This window comes from Sander lucioperca, chromosome 10 (genome assembly GCF_008315115.2).
Source record: "Sander lucioperca isolate FBNREF2018 chromosome 10, SLUC_FBN_1.2, whole genome shotgun sequence".
Classification (NCBI taxonomy): domain Eukaryota; kingdom Metazoa; phylum Chordata; class Actinopteri; order Perciformes; family Percidae; genus Sander; species Sander lucioperca.
In genome coordinates this window covers 27754295-27775332 of record NC_050182.1, presented here as the reverse complement: position 1 = coordinate 27775332, position 21038 = coordinate 27754295, and the positions used below count along the sequence as shown (strand labels likewise).

General features: G+C 40.8%; 2 protein-coding genes across 5 annotated transcripts; one reads left to right on the top strand and one right to left on the bottom strand.

The window, feature by feature from the left end:
• The first annotated feature begins 47 nt into the window (after positions 1-47).
• On the top strand, positions 48-12531 carry si:ch211-257p13.3 (kinesin-like protein KIFC3). Of its 4 annotated transcripts, XM_031299062.2 has the most exons (22): positions 49-363; positions 604-694; positions 876-3469; positions 3700-3822; positions 4051-4147; positions 4309-4466; positions 4589-4841; positions 6941-7113; positions 7226-7291; positions 7555-7692; positions 7784-7981; positions 8133-8306; positions 8846-8993; positions 9163-9293; positions 9412-9523; positions 9599-9780; positions 9856-9960; positions 10049-10179; positions 10310-10430; positions 10527-10656; positions 10988-11217; positions 11351-12531. In XM_031299062.2, exons 4-22 carry the CDS (start codon positions 3721-3723, stop codon positions 11471-11473), a joined length of 2772 nt encoding a protein of 923 aa, XP_031154922.1. In that variant the 5' UTR covers positions 49-363; positions 604-694; positions 876-3469; positions 3700-3720; the 3' UTR covers positions 11474-12531. The 4 variants fall into 4 exon arrangements, with proteins under 4 accessions (XP_035862420.1, XP_031154922.1, XP_031154921.1 ...); XM_036006527.1 differs by lacking the exon at positions 604-694 and having other exon boundaries at positions 48-363; positions 7784-7975; XM_031299061.2 differs by lacking the exon at positions 604-694.
• A 269-nt stretch (positions 12532-12800) lies between these two features.
• Positions 12801-20159, bottom strand: ccdc12 (coiled-coil domain containing 12). The gene is made up of 7 exons (XM_031299077.2): positions 20003-20159; positions 17060-17133; positions 14365-14444; positions 14088-14149; positions 13963-13997; positions 13793-13869; positions 12801-13134 (listed from the first exon to the last, which is right to left on the bottom strand). The coding sequence occupies exons 1-7, from the start codon at positions 20084-20086 to the stop codon at positions 13055-13057; spliced, it is 492 nt and encodes a 163-aa protein (XP_031154937.1). The 5' UTR covers positions 20087-20159; the 3' UTR covers positions 12801-13054.
• Between the last annotated feature and the right edge of the window lie 879 nt (positions 20160-21038).

The window sequence follows — 21038 nt, the reverse complement described above, 5'->3', positions numbered from 1 at the left end:
GCATCTTCTGGAGCCTGCGCACTGTCCATATCCGGGACTTGTCACGTGTCAAAACCAAAACACACCAATACATCCAAGAAACAAGCGTGTGTTGCTGTGTAGTTTGGTCATTGTGCTCTGTGTTTAACTGACTTAATAAAATATTATCCGGCATTCAGATACATGCAACTTCAGACACGTTCATTAGAAATAACTTTCTTTTTGGTGCCGTAAGTAACGGTCACGTTGCCAACATCGTGGTTGTTTACAGAAGTGTCACTTGTCCTCGGATCAATGGCGTCCTGTGTAACAGAGTGGTTAACATCTTGTTCCAACATCATTCTCTCTGCCACAGCATTGTACTCTTCTTACAGATTATTTAAGGTAGGTGTCGTTCAGTGTAGTGCCAATGTAGAAAATGTATTAGCTTAAGCTTTTAGGGCTGAAACCATAAGTCGATTATAGGAAATTATATCGATCTACTGAATACTCAACTCTGATAACCAAGTAGCCTAACGTTACTCTTTTAAGTAATTTCCCAAGCAAAAATTCCAAACGTGAGGATGGTCTACCTTTTATTGTCTTAAATGTTTATCTTTGGTTATTGGACTGTTGTTTGGGCAGAACAAGCAATTTCAATATGTCACTTTGGGCTCTGCAAAATTGTGATGGGCATTTTTCACTATTTTCTACTACTACGCAAGAAAAACAATTGGTAAGTTAATTGCTACTTTTTATCTGTTGAGTGTTTTTCAGCTAAATTGTCATATTTATTTGTAATACACGGTTATTACATATGTTCTGGACAACCTAGGACTGGGATCTCTGTTTCTCCATGTGTAACATTTCTCACTTTGTAATTCTGCTACTGCCTCTGCATGTACCTCTCTCTGCAGGATCACAGGGCTCCTTCAGTAGGCCTCTTCCTGCTTGCACTCTCTGCAGCACTTTGCATCTCACATCCCTCCTGCTCGTACCTCACCTCTATCCAGAGAGAAGCAGAGTGGGCTGGCGAGGTTCTGGCCCCAGCGCTGGTCACCTTCGACTTCCTGTGGCTCAGTGAAGACCACAACACGGCACACATTCTCCTGTGTGGCTCCTGTCTGCTGCTGGGAGTGTGTGACTGGCTCTCAGCAGATGCTGTCACACTGATGACACGCTGCCTGGGCCTGTCTTCCCTGTCCTGCTGCCTGACGGTGTGTCTGTTTGCCAGTAATGCTTTAGGGGCTTTTGGCGGTGTGGCCCTCAGCCTCCCGCTACTTGTGGCTCAGAGGGTTGGAACAAACACTTTTGCTCCACTCATTTCTCCAGCTGCAACTGAGGGACTCACCAAGTGGCTTTTAAAGGGCTCCATGTCTGTTGGCTGTTGGGCCTCCACACAGGCCCTCAGCAAGTTTCTGTTGTATGTGACTGACCAATGTCAAAGCAATTATTAATCATTGAGCAAAAATGGCAAACATCTGCTTCCATCTGCTCTAATGTGAGGATTTTCTGCATTTTTCTTTGTTGCGTCATTATAAATGAAATGTCCTTGGGTTTAAGACTGTTCAGACAAGCAGCCTTTGGCTCTGGGAAATGACAGGCTTTTTTTTTCATTTATTTGTATGTCTTGTAGATGAAATGATGAATTGATGAATCTAAAAAATAATCAATAGATTAATCAAAAATGAAAATAAAAATGTTTGCAGCCTGAATTCCTAAATTAGAGGCCACATCAACTTAAGAATAACATGCCTTTTCCATATGGATGTTTAAGGACAGAATACAAGCAGTTATTATTGAGCAAAACGATTAGGGCTGAGATATATGGAAAAATGAAAAACCAAAGTCAAATTGTCTGCATGGTAATGGAAAGTCAAACTGAAGCTAGCATTTCCCAGGTAGTACCAATGTAATCTACTTTATTGTAATTTACGGTATCTGCTTAGCTTAGACCTTGGCTGAACTTCATATGAACTTAGTTTAAATAAAAGCACAGGGTTAGACAAGACATGGATACCACTGAAAAAACTCATTTGCATGAGAGTACGTGATCACAGTTTACAACTGATAGCCCATGGTGGCATTATGCATCACTGTGATGCAGCAATGAACTTTTCAGACATATTAGAGTGCCCTGCTGACATCTATTATGCTGTTCAATTTGAATTTATGATGTAGCCAGCATGTGGGCGTTTTAATTTGCTATGTGATCATTTCAAAGAATGTCTAGCAAGCTGTATTCTAATCGCCGGCCATTGACACCATCCACACATCTTTCCTGTTTTACTGTTGTAAATTCCAAAAAACATCCGGCTGCTTTAGTGTCTGGGTCCTATTTGTTCTGCAGCTTCAGCAGTATCACCATTTAAATATCTGCAGTAGTCTAAGCTCTTGGGCCTGCTCCTACCTCATCATGCCCATTTGTTACTTAACATTGCACTTCTTTATTATTACTTCCTTGGTTTTTAATGGCTGTGATGTTAACAGAAATGACATCATCAGTTGAACTCCTTGTCCACAGTGTTGTCCTTGCAAGATAATATTCCTTACAAAGATGTGTAGTGGACACTGCAGATTCTCTCTCAGGATTTCAGAGTTGTGAGCAGCTGCGTCAGCAGTTTTACTGCAGTAAATTAACAAGCATCTGTGGCTGTGTTCCTGTCTGTGAGACAATGCCTTTGTCAGATCTCAGGGTACAGGTAGACAGGGACATTTACAAGGTACTGTATTCAATAATTATGTGCACATATGTGATATTTCGGGTGCCAGAATGATCATGATAATTGTGCTGCCTGTGTTTTTTTCCGTAATGATTCATCATTGAGTCTTTTTTTTGCAAGTATTTTAAAAATGTCACGTTTTACTTCTATGTATTCTTTTATTTAATTGTTTTTTGTAACAAAAATATGAATATATACTAAAGGAATATTAAGTTAACATAACTTGAATAAATTATGTAAATGTTTATCAAAAAAACACTCCAGATATGTAATTCCACAATGCATTTCAAAGATCTCTTGGCTCATGTTCAAGTGTCCAACTGTTGTACCATTTAAGTCCATGCAAACATCTATATTTGCAATAAGTGCATTATGCTGCAGTTTCTGATTTTTATGAGCACCTGCAACCTGACATAGCTCATCTACCTGTCTGCCTCTGGCCACTGGTCTCAGCATCAACCCATCAACCCTCCCTGGCTCAATCAGTCCCCATACCGAATCTGTCACTTCACCACTGCAGCGGATCAGGAAACTGCACTGAGCATGTTTGCTGCAGATGCAGCCTGTAGATGGAGCAAAGTGGAGAGGAGGAGAAAGGGGAGGGGAGAGAACGGCAGAGAGGGAGTCACACAGGAGCTGCACACAGCGCTGGGATGCTGTTGCAGCGCTGAGAACAAGGGCTGCATGGGAAGATTTGTCATTGACAACACAGATGGAGTGTGAAAGGGGAATACAAATGACTGGGATGTCAGATTGCCATCATCAAAGAGGAAAAGATTTGTGAGAAGGTAAAAAAAGATAAACATTTTAGCTTAAGATCATAGGGTGATGGATAAAATAGAAGAAAAAAAAGTAGTCTCTGGAGAAGTCCTGATGTATCGAGACCAGTTTTTACATTATTGCATCCTATTATTATTGACAAGACTTGAGTGTTACAGTAATACCAGGGTAAGAAATAGAACTTTGTCTGCTTTTCTGCTGCATGATTGAGATATGTGAGTTAATCTGTCATTTACAGGGACTCTTGGACAGCGTAGAGATGTATGCCTTCTACTCCCTGTTAGTCTACATCTTCTACACTGTCTTTAAGAAGGAAGAGGAGGATGAAGCTTTGGAGGGGGCGTGTGGATCTTCCTCAGACGTATGTCTAGCAACATCATGCCCAGCCTCAGGGGTCCTCTGTCAGGATTTTTTTTGTTGTTGTGGGGAACATGCATCTACCACCTGACAGTACAAAAAGGCTCCGTCATAAAGAATGTAGAAATTGGTGGTGTCATTGTTCTGCCTTTTGTGTGCATTTTTATGTATGCAATGTAAATATTTTGTCTGTGTATTACCATCTGACCCTAATGTATGTTGCTGTGCTCAGGAGCCAGGACCTGTTTCCATGGAAACAGGGAGCAGGAGGAGAAATAGCCACACCTCCAAAATGGGTAAAAAGGCTTGTGCTCGGCTTGGTGAATCCAGTGAGTGCTGAAATAGCTTGTATTTATAGTCCAACATAAAGGCAGTCATATGATATGGAAGAATGATACAACATTTATGATATGGATAGTTTCTACTAATTGATTATTTAGTACATACATTCCTTTACTCTTTAATGTTTATGTAATTTGTTGTCATCCAGGCAGTAGCAGTGACAGTGATGAAATGTCTCTGAGTGATGAAGGTGAGGACAATGGCCCAGACATCCCAGCATGCACTCCTCTGGCTGCTTTTCTGTCCTTCAAGCAGGAGGCCGAAAAGAGGAGGGCCTCACAGGTTCAGCTGGATACAACAGGAAAGGTAGCAAAACTGTATCATCGCCTTGACTGAGCTGCTCATGTGATACATAAATGAGAAGTTCCCCAAATAGGAGTTTTTGCGGTGTTAAACTGTGTTCGTATATGTGCTTCTGTACTGCCCAGTTGACAGAGTCTCCCCTGGTGGCAGTGATGTCCCACTTGCTGAGTTTTCTGGAGCAGTACTCTCACTTCCAGCAGCTGCAGCAGCAGGCCGACCAGTACCGGGTGCAACTGAAAAGGCACCGCGTTCAGCACCGCCGCCAGATGAAGGCTCTGCGAGCATCCTACCGCCAACGCCTCAGGGACAAGAGCAGCATCATCAGCAGCCTGGAGGAGACCATCAGCCAGCAACAGACTCCCAGTCCAATGAGCGAGGGTGAGGGAGGAAAAAAGGGATTGGGGGGGGGGGTTAAGGTGGATCAGGGATGGGTTTACATTTCCATGCGGTGGGTGTATGGGTGATGAAAAACAGAGAGAAGTAGAGGTCAAGTGGCTGTTTCAATAACCACACACAGAAGTAGATTGGTTGGTGTGAAAAGAAAAGCAGAAAATGGCACTGCCTACTTAAATAAATATGAGACTTCAGGTTGGATGAGATCATCTGATGGATGGAGGAAGATGGATTAGGAGGACAATGAATAAAAAAAAGCAAATTTCACTTTCTCGTCATAATAGCTGTACATCCACTGGGTTAAATAATATAGATGAGTGTTTTGTGCTCTCATCTGCAGTTGTGGAAATCCAGTAATTTTCCATTACTGTATAAAAAATGTGAGCAGGATTTGAGAGGAAGTCATCCATTTTTAAGACAGTGTCCTACGTAGTTCACTTCAGGGTCCTATGATGTGGATTTCCACTGTTTGTTCATCCTAAATTAGATTTTTTTTCAACCAGGGAACAGACTGTACACTTTTTTATAGAACAATACAGTCATCAGCAGAGGAGCAGACTGATTAGATTTATGTGGGTGTACACTGCCATTGACCTGAAAGCTTTAGATGTGGGTATCTGCTATGTTTCACATTTGACCAGATGGTTCTTTGACCTCGGAGCAGAAGGGTAGACGTACCAACTGCACTGTCGCTTTTCTGTGCATATGTACAGCATGTTAACAAGTGCATGAAGCTGTAGACGGATCAGATTCCTGTCCTGAGGCTGACTGATACAGCCTCAGAGAAACATGTCGATATGAATGATAATGAGTGTGATAACCAGACTGAGTTTACAAATCTCAGTGTGTAGGCATGTCCAAGCAGAGGACCTCATGCACACTGACTCTCATTAGTCGCAGGACAAAGATACATGATTCTGTGGCGACGGTGTTTGGTACTTGGATGGTGACTCTGTGGCTCTCTTTCATGAATAAAACATGGCTGAGAGTGCTGTTATATTCCCTGTGAATGCACTTACAAGGTCTGGCACATGCAAGGTGCCACGTGTACTTGGACTAAAAATAGCCCGGAGTCCATGTCCCAAGTGTTACAAGGCTGTTTGGTTTGTTTGTTTACTGTAATGCAACGTGCAGGCCTAAGTGGAGGAGTGATGCCTCTTGGATGTGCAGAATGTTCCACCACTGGTGCATTTTGGCTGTGTTGCGATCTTCTATTCTGTATTTCATTTCAATGAATGGCTGGTGCTCCATTCAATGGTCATTCATCAAGAATGTAGCACAGAATCTCAGTTTGTTTTTCAGTTGGAGAAAATATGTTTTTGTGTGTTATTTCAAGCTTCTGTTTTAAAATGTACAAAGCTATCTCAGTGCCTCTGCAGACTTCTCATGTTTCTTGCAAGCATGGTTATTCAAACACCCCTGATGCACAGCTGTAGCCTCTCCTCCATGTTTTTTTCTTTCTTTCCTGGCATCACCACCTCTCCCTGCACCTTTGTGACACAACAAACCTGACATGGCGTGTTGATATAATTAGCATACGGCCTTGCAATGAAAATTCGAGGTGACAGTGCCTGTTAAACCATTGAGGAGGAAGAAGGGGATTAAAAAGCTGTTGGCCATGCTGCTCAGGTTCCTGATGAACAATGGAGGAGTTTTAGCAGGTTGTTGCATCGTATAAATCCTCCTTATCACTCCAGGCTGCATGTGAGAAGCTGCAGTAATCCTTTATAGGTCTGCGAAGTTTCCCCGGAGATTTGAGAGTGGAAATGATAATGTTAACTTCACTGCAATGCACGGTGACTACATGGTGTGTAAAAGATCTTTAAGTGCGTACTTAATGTTCATCAATATTACACACGCGCAAGCTTTCAAGCGTACTGTAGAAATAAGTCATAACTGAAAACTTATAGAAAACAGGTCATAGGAAGTTCAAAGGTTTTTGGGTGGCCTAATATGAATATGGGTCCAAAGATGACAGAATATGATTCAGGTTATTTTTGCTGTTTGTTATGCTGTCAGTACTCAGGCTAATGATGATGATGATGCAGAGGCTGATTATAGTTTTGCTTATTTATGTCCCCCAGGTGAGTCCAGCAGTGATGCAGGGACACAAGCTGGTGTTCACCGTCTGGTTGAGTCTCTGTACGGTCTGCAGGGCGAGAGGAGTAAGCTGAGAGGAGAACTCCGTCTGCTGCACTCACAGCTGGAGCAGAAGGAAAAGGACAGACACTCTCGTATACAGGCCTTTCAACAGCAGGTAGGTTGCAGCTGCATTGTAGTTCAATGCCAAATTCTATTTCCATTTAGGAAAGAATGTTCATTTTCACATTGTGCTATAAACATGTCTATATGCAAAAATCTACACACAGATTGATGAGCTCAAGAGTTGCATAGAGGAGCGCGAGGAGGAGCTGTCAAGACTGAGAACAGCCACTGTAAGCACTGGGAACTATTGATTTAATCATTTGTCAAGTCTTTTTCACTTTCCACTTAATCAGCAAAGCTGCCACAGCTGCCCACATGCACTGAATGAAATGCCATGCTGTAAAAATACCAAACAACAGTCAGCATGCCTTGTGAACCTTAATTATAAATCCATGATGAAAAAACACTCATCTACAAGGATATATATGTAAAGAAATTCTGGTTTTGATGCATCTCTCATTGTTATGCGGAACCTCATGTTTCATTTCCTCAGGGGGCCACAGACTCAGAGAAGCGGGTTCTATGTCTGTCAGCAGAGAACGAGAGTCTGAAGCAGAACCTGAGCGTTACCCAAGGCCTCCTGCAGCAGCTGTCAACCATCCCCTCCCAGTCCAGCACCATGCTCATCAAGGTGAGACGCACAGCACAGCTGAGAGCTCACTGACCTGCTACCAAGGCAGCCATTAGTAACTGCAACAACTTTATTGTATGTGCTCTACTAGGAGAATGAAAACCTGCGCAGCAGAGTGCAGCAGCTGGAGATGTCCCTACAGCAGCGTGCTGAGCAGCTGTCACAACTGGAGCGACAGAGCGAACAAAGCGAGTGGAGAAGAGGAGAGGAGCTGAGGAAACGAGAGGACCGATTGAGGGAGCTCCAGCTGGAGTTGGACAGAGAGAGAGGCAAGGAGCCAGTGGTGAAGGTAAATCTTACCTGAAAGTGAGATTTGTTAACTGGAAACACAACAATGTTTATTATAAAAAGGGAATATTGAACAAAATTGCAACAAAATACACATTGCCTCCTTATTTTTAGTAGAGACCCTACTCAGACGTTTTTTCTCTCTCTCTCAGTATGTCACCCAGACTGTGGAGGTGGAATCACCAGCCACATTAAAGCAGCTGACCAAAGCCAGACAGAGGAATGAACTGCTGTCCGATAAGCTGTCCAATCAGAATGAGCGCTGCAAACAGCTGGAGGAACACATCAGGAAGTCTGATGAATACAGCTGTAATCTGCAGCACAAGGTAACAAACAGAGGCCATAGAATTGTTGTGAATTTTTATCTCTCACATCTCCTTTGAAGTATGCATACAGAGTCAGACACTGATTAAACATGCAGTATAAAACAAGTTATATTTGGGTGAATCTTATGTTTTAGTAAACACCCATTTTTGAACATGTTCCAGGCAGCAACAAGCTGGAAAATGAATTGTAAGGTGGGCCTTTGACAATAATGGTCCATAATAATGCTACCTATCCATCAGTACGCATATTATTACTGTTGGCTGCTGGCCACTAGGTGGCAAGGAAACTGGCAACAAATCCCAGGTAGTCCTCCTGATGCCATCAACTCTGATTTAAGAAAAATAAGATGAAGTTCAGAGGGGTAAATAAAGCACCCGCTGTTTAGAGAACAGATAACCAGAGAGAGAAAATCAAAGGAAGAAGGAGGAAGTTTCCACAACCTGGATCAATGTCATTGACAGATGAACTCATGACAGAACTGAGTCTGCACAGATTGGGCAAGTTGAGCTGACAGATTGCTGTGCTCAACTTTTTACAGATTGCAGCGTATGAGCGAGAAATCAGTAAACTGAGAGAGGAGCTGTTGAAAGAGATTGGCCACTTGGAAGAGAGGAAGGAGGAGGCTGTGAAGGCTGCAGCCACCTGCTCAGCCGAGCACTTTCAGAACCTGCAGGACCAGTTTTTCAGTGAGTCGCACAAAATAATCAATCCCCCCAAAAAGAGAAGAAGAAATATATTTAAAGAGATGGTTCAACATTTTGGGAAATATGCTTATTTCCCAAAATGCCAAAGTATTCCTTTAAATATACTTATTGAGATAAACCTCTATTTAACATGGGTTTTTATTTTTGTCAGGCTTGCAGAAGCGTCTGACTGCACTCCCTCCAACTTTACGCTCCATGAAAACAGACTACACCAGTCTGAGGAGCCAGGTTCGAAACTTCTCAGACTTTTACGGATCAGCTATCAGTGAAGCAAAAAAACAGGTACGTCCATGACATACATCACCTCATGACTTAGTCCCCTGTATTTAGGGGAGTGATAAATCTGACCAAATCGACAAGCCTAGTAAAGAATGTTTTTGCTGTATTTTGTCTATTTCAGATTTCAGCAGCGATCAGTGAGATGTCTGAAGCCAACAAAGATCTCTTGGAGAAATATAGGAAGGAGGTCGCACTGCGCAGGAAGTACCACGAGCAGCTGGTGGAACTTAAAGGTATGTAGAGAAGACGTAAAAAATTGATTGCAGAAAATAAAATCTGTGTCATTAACTGGGCCCTCTGGTTTAAAGGCAACATTCGCGTACTGTGTCGTGTGAAGCCTGTGCTGATGGAGGACCAGCATGAGGAGGGCCAGTCTGTGGTGGTGACCACGGACCCCAACAACGAGTCCTCGCTCAATGTGCTGAACAAAGGGAAGGGTCGCATCTTCGAACTGGACAAGGTCTTCCAGCCTCAGGCCACACAGGAAGAGGTATGGACATGAAAAAGCATATGCTGGAAATATAATCGTAACAAGATCTCTAACCCTTTGTTTGGTTTTCTTCAGGTCTTTCAGGAGATTGAGCCTCTTGTGACATCCAGCATCGATGGCTACCATGTCTGCATATTTGCATATGGACAGACTGGCTCTGGAAAAACCTACACAATGGAGGTATACTTTCTAGTTTTACAGCATTATTGGAGCCAAAGAGTGATTATCTATAATGTAGGCTGCAGGCTAAGTATCATTTGATTTTCAGGGCAGTGTGGAGAACCCAGGCATCAACCAGCGAGCCCTGAAGCATCTCTTCAGTGAGATCGAGGAGAGGAAGGACATGTGGTCTTACACGGTCACCGTCAGCTCTGTGGAGATCTACAACGAGGTGCTAAGGTACAATATGCTGCACTTCTCTTTGAATATCCTTTTAGTCTATTAAAGGATATCATATAAAAACAGGATAATATATTAGATCTACTACTAGCTACTTGTTTTTATATTTGTGTTATATTTTGTTTCTCAGGGACCTGCTGAGTAAGGATGGAGAGAAACTGGATATTAAGATCAACCCAGACGGAACAGGACAGTTGCACGTGCCGGGCCTCAGGGTTATCGAAGTTAAGAGCTTTCAGCACATCAAGAAGGTGACACAGTGTGTTTTAAACAATGTGTTCTGATAGGATACTGAATTGCCGTTCACTCTAAGAGTAAATCATTACATTTATGCTTCTTTTGTCAAGATTTTAGCCACAGCCCGAAGGAACAGGATCACCTTCGGCACTCAGATGAACCAGCACAGCTCCCGCTCCCACGCTCTGCTCTGCATCACCGTTCAGGGCACTGACCTCGCCACCGGGTCCAAAACCACCGGTAAAGTCATCCATGCATTTCTCCCCCTACAGGGAAAAGTGTTTGAAAGGTTCCTTATTAATATTTGCTATAAATCTTGGCAATCATCGTTGAATCCTTCTGTTTTATTAAATCTGAATGCAGTCTAGCTACTACGAAATGCTGGATCAAAAACAATACTGTCATTGTGAATATCTGCGTTCTTTGAGCAGTAGAAAAGATGTGAAAGAGACTAAAGAGACAAAGCACAAAAGAGAGGCTTCTGATCAGGATTCAGTCAGACACATGTGGGTCCAGAGATCACTGTCTTCATTGTTTCACCTTTACTCTGAATTCCCTTTTCTTTCCTCAGGCAAGTTGAACCTGGTGGACCTGGCTGGCTCGGAGAGGGTATGGAAGTCTGGTGCAGAGGGAGAGAGGCTGAAAGAGGCCCAGAATATCAACCGCTCCCTGCTGTCACTGGGAGACGTAATTCAGGCACTGAGAGCTCGGCAGACTCATATCCCTTTCAGGAACTCCCGCCTTACATACTTATTACAAGACTCCCTGGGCAAAGGCAGCAAGACTGTCATGGTGGTGCAGGTGAGATTAATGCTCCAAATTCTTCTTCAGACTTCCAGCCTTAGAAGTATGATATATTTGCAGTAAATTACATTTTAAGCTGTTGTTGTTGCTTGTAATGAGCCTTGTTTTGTTTCAACTGTTTCTACCAAAGGTATCTGCTCTGGAGAGTAATGTGGGAGAGACGTTGTGCTCACTGAAGTTTGCCCAGAGGGTTTGCAAGGTGGAACTGGGTCCTGCAGCCAGGAAGATTGAATCTGGTGGACAGTACGACTGACAGCCTTGAATCAGCCACTTCCTGTTCCCAGTGATCACCAGGAAGCCATGAATGCACCAGTCTTTAGATTATCACCCACCCAACCAACATGCAACAGTATCAACAAGATGAACAGCAATCCTGCTCAAGGGCTAAATCTGTGGAGGTCTGTGTGGCACCCGAACGCCAACCTTTGATTGAGGTTAGGTATCGAGGCCTCCTCTTTGCCATTCTGACAAGTGATAACCCATTACCATTAGCTAATCTGCATGCAGGAGTATTTATTCTTCCACTCTAAATGCCAGAACAACCTCTGAGTACAATAGCTCAGTTTCCTTTTATTAAATACCAAAATCCAGGATTTATTTTATCAGCTTTTCTCGCTGATCATCACAGTATTTAGAGCATCATGTTTAAACAGGTTCAACCAGCTTCCAGAGCAACAATATCAACACTGCCGTTTTTGTAGTATTAATCATCTTGTTATAAATGTCTGTAGTTTGTGAGCTTCATCTCCAATGTTGTATATTTTGGAAGATTGTAGTGTGTAGGAGAAGCTGTTTTGTTGTTAAGGTATGGCTATAAATCATTTCAACAACACTTAAGTCACATATTAGTGTAGTTTTTGTGAATTTTTTCTTCTTTTTTTTCCAGAAAAGCTTTTTTTCGTTTCTCTTTTCGCCTTCTGAGAACGGAGGAAAGCGGTTGAAGAAAGCAGGTGGCCTTGTATTAAGAGTTATATAATGAACTGTGCAATACTCTCCTTATTAAGGAGGAGACAGTCTGGGCCTATGTGGACAGAAGATGCACTTTATTGTGAAATAATAGGAGCATTTAAGTTCAGAACAGGTATTTAGGTGCTTGCAATATATATCACTAGTATGTCATACCAAAAACAGCATATTGTTATCTGTTCATCATTGTTCCTCTATTTATCACCCATTGGATCAAAGCTACATTGATTCTAAAGTAGCAAGTCATTAATGTTGCAGTAACTATCATGAGTACATAGGGGTCACTTGATTATGACTAGAGAGTGAATTTTCAGATTTTCTGAATAAATGTGATGTATTTAAAAAGTGTCTCTCTTATTGGATGCTCAAACAATTAAAAAATAATTAGGCGTGACACGTAACAGCAACAGCTATCCCTTGAATGTCTCTGGATGTATGAGGCCATTTTTGCCAGTTTGGCAATCAAGTATTTATTTCCATACTGTACTATTTTACAATATATATATATATCTATATCATGATATATTACATATGCTATGATAAGAAGGTTTTATCCAAATCGCACACCCCTACTTTCAAATAAAGGCAAAATTCATGAATATAATCAGGCTTTGGAAAAATTCACATTATTTTACTTGAAAATATAAAATATTACAACAAAATATTGATGTTACAGATTGTACTACTACATATTAATTTGCAATAATACAATGATGCAAGGCAAGACTCACAAAGGGAATATAAAGACCTGACAGAAAACACTCCCTGCAGCTATGAAAGTAGCTGTCTCTTTGAGCACAACACATATGTGACAGTACAGTCCTAGTAAAACGAGGCCATCCCTCTGTAGGGATATATCTGTTGGGATTTAGTCCGAGTCTCCCTCCTCCAGTCCTACTGCCCCCACCGCTCCGGCCAACTCCTCCTCACTGCCTCGGAGACGATCCCCTGGACACACAAACACGGATGGTCAATCTGATTCATTCATTCATTCACTGCATCATTCAAACACAAGTTGCATTTATGTGTAGCTCCTGTGCATGGGCCACAACTCCAGTTAAGGTCTTATTCAGGTTGAGGCATCCCTTCTCTCCAACAGACAGTACACTGCTGGCAGGCTGCAGTTACTCTCAACACAGAGCCAAATAAACAATGCTCTTCACAATAATAATAAATACAGCCCACTGCCATGTTTTAATTTACATCAAAATGTAGCTGCTGTAACCAAACTAAAAAGGAGTGACTGTTTATGTTTATATGCCATTGTAAACTAACATTAACTAATAATAATTTTGAGTACACGTGTTAACACAAAACATGGCTACCTGTACTCTCAATGTCAACCATTTAAACAAGGGGAAAACCATTTACATTTAAACTGTTTTGTGTTCACCATGAAAGCACATGCCTATTATTAGAATGTGGACCACACATCAGTGGAGGAATCACACCAGTGATGTTATCAGATGGCGTCAAGCCTCTGGAGTCTGGAAACCACAAAGCAATTAGCCTAATAATCCCCGCCTATCTCAGACATGCTGGCCTCTGTGGTGTCAGAAACAAATTCAGTGATAAAACACAAAAACATGAAATAGGAAATACTAACGGATGAGCTCGGCGATGGCTCTCTGTGTTCTCCTCTCCAACTTCTCCAGTTTCTTTGCCACATCACGCTTTAGATCCCTAGATTCAGATTTACAATAAAAAGAAAATGTAAGAAACAAGTTATTAATTATATAACGATTTTATGCACCATATATTTCAGAAAGGTCTTACCAATCTGGTTTTCTTGGGGCGAGGTTGGCCAAATCCTGAGGAAAGAAAACAGCTGAATATGGCAACTACAACAACTACTATACTTCAACAAAGGACATCACATTTGAAAAGAAAGGAGTACTCACCACTTCTTCAATGATGGGCTCTGGATTAGCTGCCTCTAACTGGTCTTTTACTTTATCCTCCACTGCAAACAAAGAATATTTATCATCTGTCATAAACAATATGTAATAATAGCAGCAGGAGTCTGTAAGCAATACTCAATGGCCGCCGTTCAGTAGCTGACCACGTATAGCACATTCCTAGAGGCAATGTGATATTAACAGTACTGTAACAGTAAGGTAACTTCAAAATTATTTTAAGTTATTGTTTCTTCAAAGCTTGTTTATGAAGAGTTCTCACCTGATGCAGGTTTGGCTTTGGGCACCTGCCTCCCCTTCAGCTCTTCATCCTCTGGAGTGTAATTCCTCAGCTTCAGCTCTCTGAGGACAGAAATCACCATGCATTATCACTCAACAACGCACTCTCACTCTTTTCCCCACACTCTTGTGACCGTCCAGGAGGTGGCAGTGTGGGCAAATATATCCCACCAGAGATTAAGGAGCATAAAGGACCATCTGCAAACCCCACACAGCTGCACATCTAACGTCTAGTAGAGGTCGGGTATAATGTCCCTCTTTATTCCTATGAACACGTCTGATTAACATGTTCCACCTGCTCCTGGGCACAGACTTGCAGAGAGCAGCAAACAGCTGAGGAATGCTGTCCTTGATGTTGAATTACGCAGTCTTTCATCACATCTCTGCACAGAGGAATTCTTGGCAAGCTTAGCTGACATCTCTGCAGATTATACAGAAGTCCGGAGGCAGAGGTAAACTATTGTCTGACTGAGCACGGACCAAGAGTTATCAGCTGCTCCGAGCTTAACATGGATTCGTGACGAGGCTCGAGAGGGTACACTCTTGATACATTCATCACACCACTGCTGACAACAGACAGAACGATGCCTTGTATGGGTATGGGCAGGAATGCTAGTCATGTTCTGCCTTTGGCTGCCTGAGAACCCCTCTTCTGTCTCTATGCCTCCTGAATCTCTCCTGACAAGGAATATGTCTTTCTATCCATCTCATCCTTAAATAGAATACTCCAATCATATTGCAGTCACAATGAATCAAATAATAATGTTTTTTTGTTTTTTAAACCATGTATTGCAGTTATTTGAAGTAAAACACAAATCTTAATATACATATGACATGAATTGAGTCTATATAACTACAATAAAATGAATTAAATAAACTGAAGGAAACTACATGACTAAGCTCCACAGTTACAGTGTTACAAAGTCCAGATGCCCTGACAGCACGTTTCTTAGCTTGGAGTTTGGAGTAGCCAGAAGGCATCTGTTCAACTACAGGCCATCATTTATCAGCCTTCAATAGATCAAGTTGTGATGAAATAAAACATAAAATCAAAAAAAAGGATAGCACAATGTGTCATAGAATCAACAAACTGAAAAAAAAACATTGTCCTTCATGTGGCATACTTTTTTAGGATCCCTCATGGAAAAGTAGTGGTAGTCAAAATAAATGTTTGACCTGGTGGCGATCATTAATATCCAAACTGAATATCATGCCATCCCAGCAGGTAAATGTCAAGATATTTTGTTGTAGGCCAAAGAACAGATGGGAAGACAAGGACTGAAAAACATTCCACCACTAGCAGGACAAAAAAAAACAAACAGGATATACAGACTGTACTTGCAAATACAGTTTTTTTTAAAAGATTTTTTTTATTAACCATCTCTTAGTTCAATGCGTCCAAACCTTTACAGTGTGTTTACACGTATCCACTTCTAACGCACCGTGGCATCAAAGAGAGCCAGTGATAAATGCAGAGCACTGACCCAAGTGTGTCTCTTTTTCTTAAATGTTTAGAGAGGACTGTGGCTGAGGAGGTGCAGCAAAGTGTTCAAATGTTTACACTGATATCAAGCTACCTGCTCCATTCACCAGAGCAAAAATAGCTCCAGACAACAACCAGCCTTTTCATTATACATGAGCCACGGAGATTGTTATGGCTAACATAATTAGTCATATCAATATTTTAGAGGCTTTTGAACGTCCTTGAATTGTATTTGCTTTTTTAAAATAATTAAACTCTAATTACCTATCCGTCTTAAAGGAAAACAGCAGCCCTAACAACACCTAACAAGATGTGACACGAAAAGCAGAATGTTGCCATTTGTGAAATAGGCTTGGAGGAATGTATGATAACAAACAAGCTACTGTTTTCTTGTGGATTATTCATTTCAGTAGCAATACCGTTAAGAAAAAAATGTTGATTGTTGTGTTCGTTCATGCTTGGCTTTGGCAATTTGATCTCCCATGAAATTTTAATACTTATTACAAGATACATTACACTCATACCCTGCTACAAATGTGTTTTTTGATTTAGCAAAACACAGATTAAAAACACCCAGAGTACATTCAACAACATTTATCTTCACTGACAAATGTATCAGTTAAGCATTTAAAGTGCAGCTATTTTCATCCTCATGAGATCTGTCCTGTTGGACTGGAGGAAATACAGCTCAGTCACTCCCTCAGTGCTGTCAGTGCAGTCATTAAATATAAACAATGGAAAAAAGTTCCTGTAGGACAGGAAAGATGGCTGCTCTTTCCTACCGTCTAACACACAAAGTTGAGTAAACTGCAGGATATTTGAGCAGCTTATAGCACGAGGCTGTGATCCAGCCCAGTGTAAACACTGCGTCTCATGACCAGGGGGCTGTTTCACAAAACCTAGATAGCGGATTAAGCTGGGATTTTCCAGGTTGCCTGGCTGAATTTAGCTGTGACTTGGTTTTCATGAAAGCAGTGGCACATAAATTACCATGCAGATTTATTCTGTGCAGCTAGCCTGCTCCAGACCAGGCTAACAGCCAGGCTCGATTACTCGTCGTGGTGCCTTTTCTGTTCAGTCAGCAGTCACTCCAATGTAAATCATGACATGCATTGCTTGTGTGAAAAATATGATTCACAAAAAAAAAAAAAAAAACACAACAGCCATGTTTGTGTGTGTGGTGTGATGAACCCACCTGTGCTTTTCTTCAGTAGTCTCCTCTAGTGAAGCTTTTTTGTTCTCTGGCTCACCCTCTTCCTGCTCTCGACCCTGTTAAAATAGCATGATTAAAATAACTTATCATACAGTATTCTCAACATCAATCTGTCAGTGGACTGGCTATAATTAGCATATATTAACACTGTATTCTGCCTTTAAAGTGCGCATATTAATGCTTTTTGGCTTTTCCCCTTTCCTTTATTGTGTTATAAAAAAGCCCGAAGTCCACCCCAAAGGGACTTACCATCTCCAACAGAAAACACTGTTCACAAACTGCTCCAAACATCTCTATTGTAGTCCAGCCTTTACTTCTGTGACGAACGTGCGTCACTTTGTAACACGTTATAATGCTTGTCTAGCTGCTAGCATGGCACACCCTCATACTCTGCTTCTGACTGGCTAGTAGTCCTTACCTAGGTATTGCGCATGGGCGACTCCCAACAAATATGGAACAGAAGTGAGATGCCTCACTCTGTAGCTAAACAGAGAGCTCAACACACAGGGTGAAAAGAGGAGCGTCAGCAATGTGCAGTACAACAAAAATATGGTGTTTTTTGAAAATTAAACCATGTAAACCTTTTTTTGATATAACCTCTAAATACAATTATGAACCTGAAAATGAGCATAATATGAGCACTTTAAGAATGACGAAATTATTAAATAAATACTGACAATACAAACGATGACCCCTAAATACGATCTTAAAAAATGAAGCTATGGATCAGCCCATTTCAGAGCTCTGGCACAGTAAAGATACATACCGAAATTTAAAAATGGGCCTAATAAATGACATGCTCCTTAAAACAACCACAGCAAGACAGACTGTGGCCTATACTACTAAACTATCCACACAATGATGAAATTGGCTTGGGGAAATGCAGAAAAAAATGATATTGACCCCAAGTGAAAAGTGATAACAAAAGACATTGAACCCCTCCCATCTTGCATTTTCCTGAAGAGGTTTCCTGTCCACCTGCTAGAACAATTCAGGACAATGACTCATTCTTGAAGTGTAGTACAAAAAGGAAATCAACCCCAGGCTTCAGGAATGTCAACAGCCATTTATAAAAACATTGCTAGTCAAGCCAGTGTGCCTCTTGATTTACAATTATCACGGGAAAGATTTGCTCAGCATACAACCTCATCTTGATAATAACTGATAAGATACAATTCTCAAACACTTCTTTAATTTCACTCTACAGCATGTGTAGTGACTGCTAAGATGTGCTGTTATTTTGTTGTTTGCTTGCTACTTATGTTTTATTCACAGATTACACAGATACACCGTTTTTCATCTGCACTGTTCATACAACTGAGACAAGTCCTCTTGTACAGCAGTAAAGTTTTTTTTTTTCCCCTTTCTTTTGACTAAGGTTCCTCCACCTTCCACCACTTATAAGCCTGCATTCACACTGACTGCGTCGAAAACGCAGGTCTGCCCGTTCATTTTGAATAGGGGTAGTGCGTTTAGGCTGCGGCAGTGGGTGCTGCCGGGGGGAGCCGAAAAAAAAAAAAAAAAGCAGCAGCCTGGGGCAAAAAGTTGAGACCGATTCAACTTTTGGAGAAACGCAAACCGGCATGTTGACTGCATGATGATGACCATTGTCCTCTCTTTGAAAGAGCTTAACACAAACAGATAATATCAGACCTGGTTCACTCCATAGACTGTATATAGTCTATGGTTCACTCACACTGTGGCACTGGTGTCAAATGTATGTCACCTCATCCATGACTGTAGTCCGGTTGAAGTTTTTTTTTTAAATGAATTCTTTCTGGTTAGCTAGTGTTGTTTTCAGCTTCAGAAATATTGCAGATGGTTAAGAAGTTGACAAACATCTCAACGGCCTTAATGCAATACATTTTCACAAGTTGCAAAATGGCTTAGATGTTATAATCTTCAGAAACTGCCAGATAAGTTGAAATTCCCAGATATCCTCAGACTTTCTCTGATTATGTTTACTAATTCTCCAATTTTCCCATCTGAAAAATGTCTCTCTGTGTTCCTTTATGTTCCAAGACCTTTACGACCAGTTGCAGCCCTATATATCTTGTGTATATCAGAGTAACTGTGCTTTTGTAATTAAATACTGAACAACAGACACCTTTTCTATTAAATCAAATGATTACTATCACTTTAAGGCAGCAGTGATCCTTCCATAAAGGGAGGATCAGAGCTCTCTTCCCTGCAGCCGCATGACATTCTATCCTGTAGGCTACCTCTGCTTGTCAGCAACATATTGAGGCCCTATCTGTTAAATGCATTGCTGAACATCAACTTAAAAACAAATGCTGCTTCAGCTCTGGTTTTAGCAGTTTATTAAATGCCTTGTTAAGAGGCTTGTTTGAACCATAGACTGTACAATGTGACTTTAGTTTGTGTAACCTTATAGTATCTAAAAACGGATCTATAAGCTAATTGTTTGTGCCAATTTACTGTAACAGACATGTCGCAGCTGATCAGTTTGGGTGATGCTGGTCATTCCAGCTAGATGTGTGTATTTCATTAGTTCAAAACTTCGTCATAGTTCTCATTCATTTGTATTAACTAAGATTTAGCTAATATATTATTAATTTGTATACATGAGTAGAGCTTAAATCACTTTGTTATTGTCTCTGAGAAAAAAAGTCCAAACAAGTTAGCTTCGGAGATTAGCTGCACAGGCAAACCAGATAAACTACAAACGCAATGTAATAATTAAATATAGAACTTAACTAGAGCTGAATTAAATAGGTAAACCTAAAATAACCTAACAATACAACAACGAAGCCACGAGCCAAAGTTATGATTAATTTGCTAACTACATAAATATGCTAACGTTAGCTACAAGCTAAGTCGGCTAATGTTACCTCAGTAACAAAAAGAAGCAGCTGGCTATGATGCATTTATCAGAAACCAGACATCACAAGACAAGACACTTACATAAAGTTGTTTTTCTCGTATTGCTTTTAGCCTCTCCTTTCTCTTCAGGGCCTGCTCCTGTAGAGACCCAACATTTCGCTCCATGTTTTTGTCTCTGCACGCTGCTCAATGCTCTCTGAAATCTATTAACGATCCTGACTGAGGATGTAAAATCGACCGTCGAACACATCGATTGCAGTGGCCTATCAGATCATGTGATATTGTTATCTTTTGTTGAAACGTTTCTTCAAAATCATTGAATTAGATTGATTAAATTTGAAGCATTCATATTTCAAAATCAAACTTCTACTTAGGATAATGAGATTTTCTACATTTGAAACAGAACAGCTTTTGTTGGGGTCAGATGTATTGGCACATAGAGTAGGCCTACTTGAACTGATTTCACTTTCAGTAGCTCTAGGTTATTTTTTGGATAATATATAAACATACGTATGGACTATTAGCAGACCTATACATTATGGGGAATACAAAGGACGGCCTGGCACACTGCCCCGCCTGTTGATGGTCACACTGTCAGGTCCTGGTTAGGAATGTAGGCCATCGCCATGGTAATACAGCTGCCTCAAGCTTCACTATGTCCATCGTCCTCATGACAGTGTATGACAACACAAACCTGGTTGTGTTAAAGGTGCTAAAAAGATTAAATATAATAACACTAATAAATCAACTAATTACCCATTTGTAATACATTTAGTGGTCCATCAAGAGACAAATTAACTCCTGTTATACCAACGCAGATAGGAAAAAGTTGTCTGTAAACTATTAACTCAATACAACAAAAACCATACATATGTTTTACATACAAAAACCATATGCTAAACATGTAAAAAAAAAAAAGAAATATATATATATATATATATATATATATATATATATATATATATATATATATATGATATATATGATATATATATATATATGATAAACCCGTTAAATATAATACTTTGTTAGACAGAAGAATCACCCAACTGCATCCAATAAACCTGACTCCTCCAAGAAGTGTCAAGAACAAAGTTATTTCAGTAGGCCTATATAT

What these genes read in the sequence shown, in the direction of transcription:
- si:ch211-257p13.3 (XM_031299061.2), top strand. Translation starts at nt 3,721, where the DNA reads ATGTATGCCTTCTACTCCCTGTTAGTCTACATCTTCTACACTGTCTTT. An exon ending in AGCTGGATACAACAGGAAAG is followed by an intron (nt 4,467 to 4,588) that starts GTAGCAAAACTG and finishes TGTACTGCCCAG; the next exon opens with TTGACAGAGTCTCCCCTGGT. An exon ending in ATCTACAACGAGGTGCTAAG is followed by an intron (nt 10,180 to 10,309) that starts GTACAATATGCT and finishes TTTGTTTCTCAG; the next exon opens with GGACCTGCTGAGTAAGGATG.
- ccdc12 (XM_031299077.2), bottom strand. Translation starts at nt 20,086, where the DNA reads ATGGAGCGAAATGTTGGGTCTCTACAGGAGCAGGCCCTGAAGAGAAAG. An exon ending in ACTACTGAAGAAAAGCACAG is followed by an intron (nt 14,445 to 17,059) that starts GTGGGTTCATCA and finishes TTCTGTCCTCAG; the next exon opens with AGAGCTGAAGCTGAGGAATT. An exon ending in GCCCCAAGAAAACCAGATTG is followed by an intron (nt 13,870 to 13,962) that starts GTAAGACCTTTC and finishes ATCTGAATCTAG; the next exon opens with GGATCTAAAGCGTGATGTGG.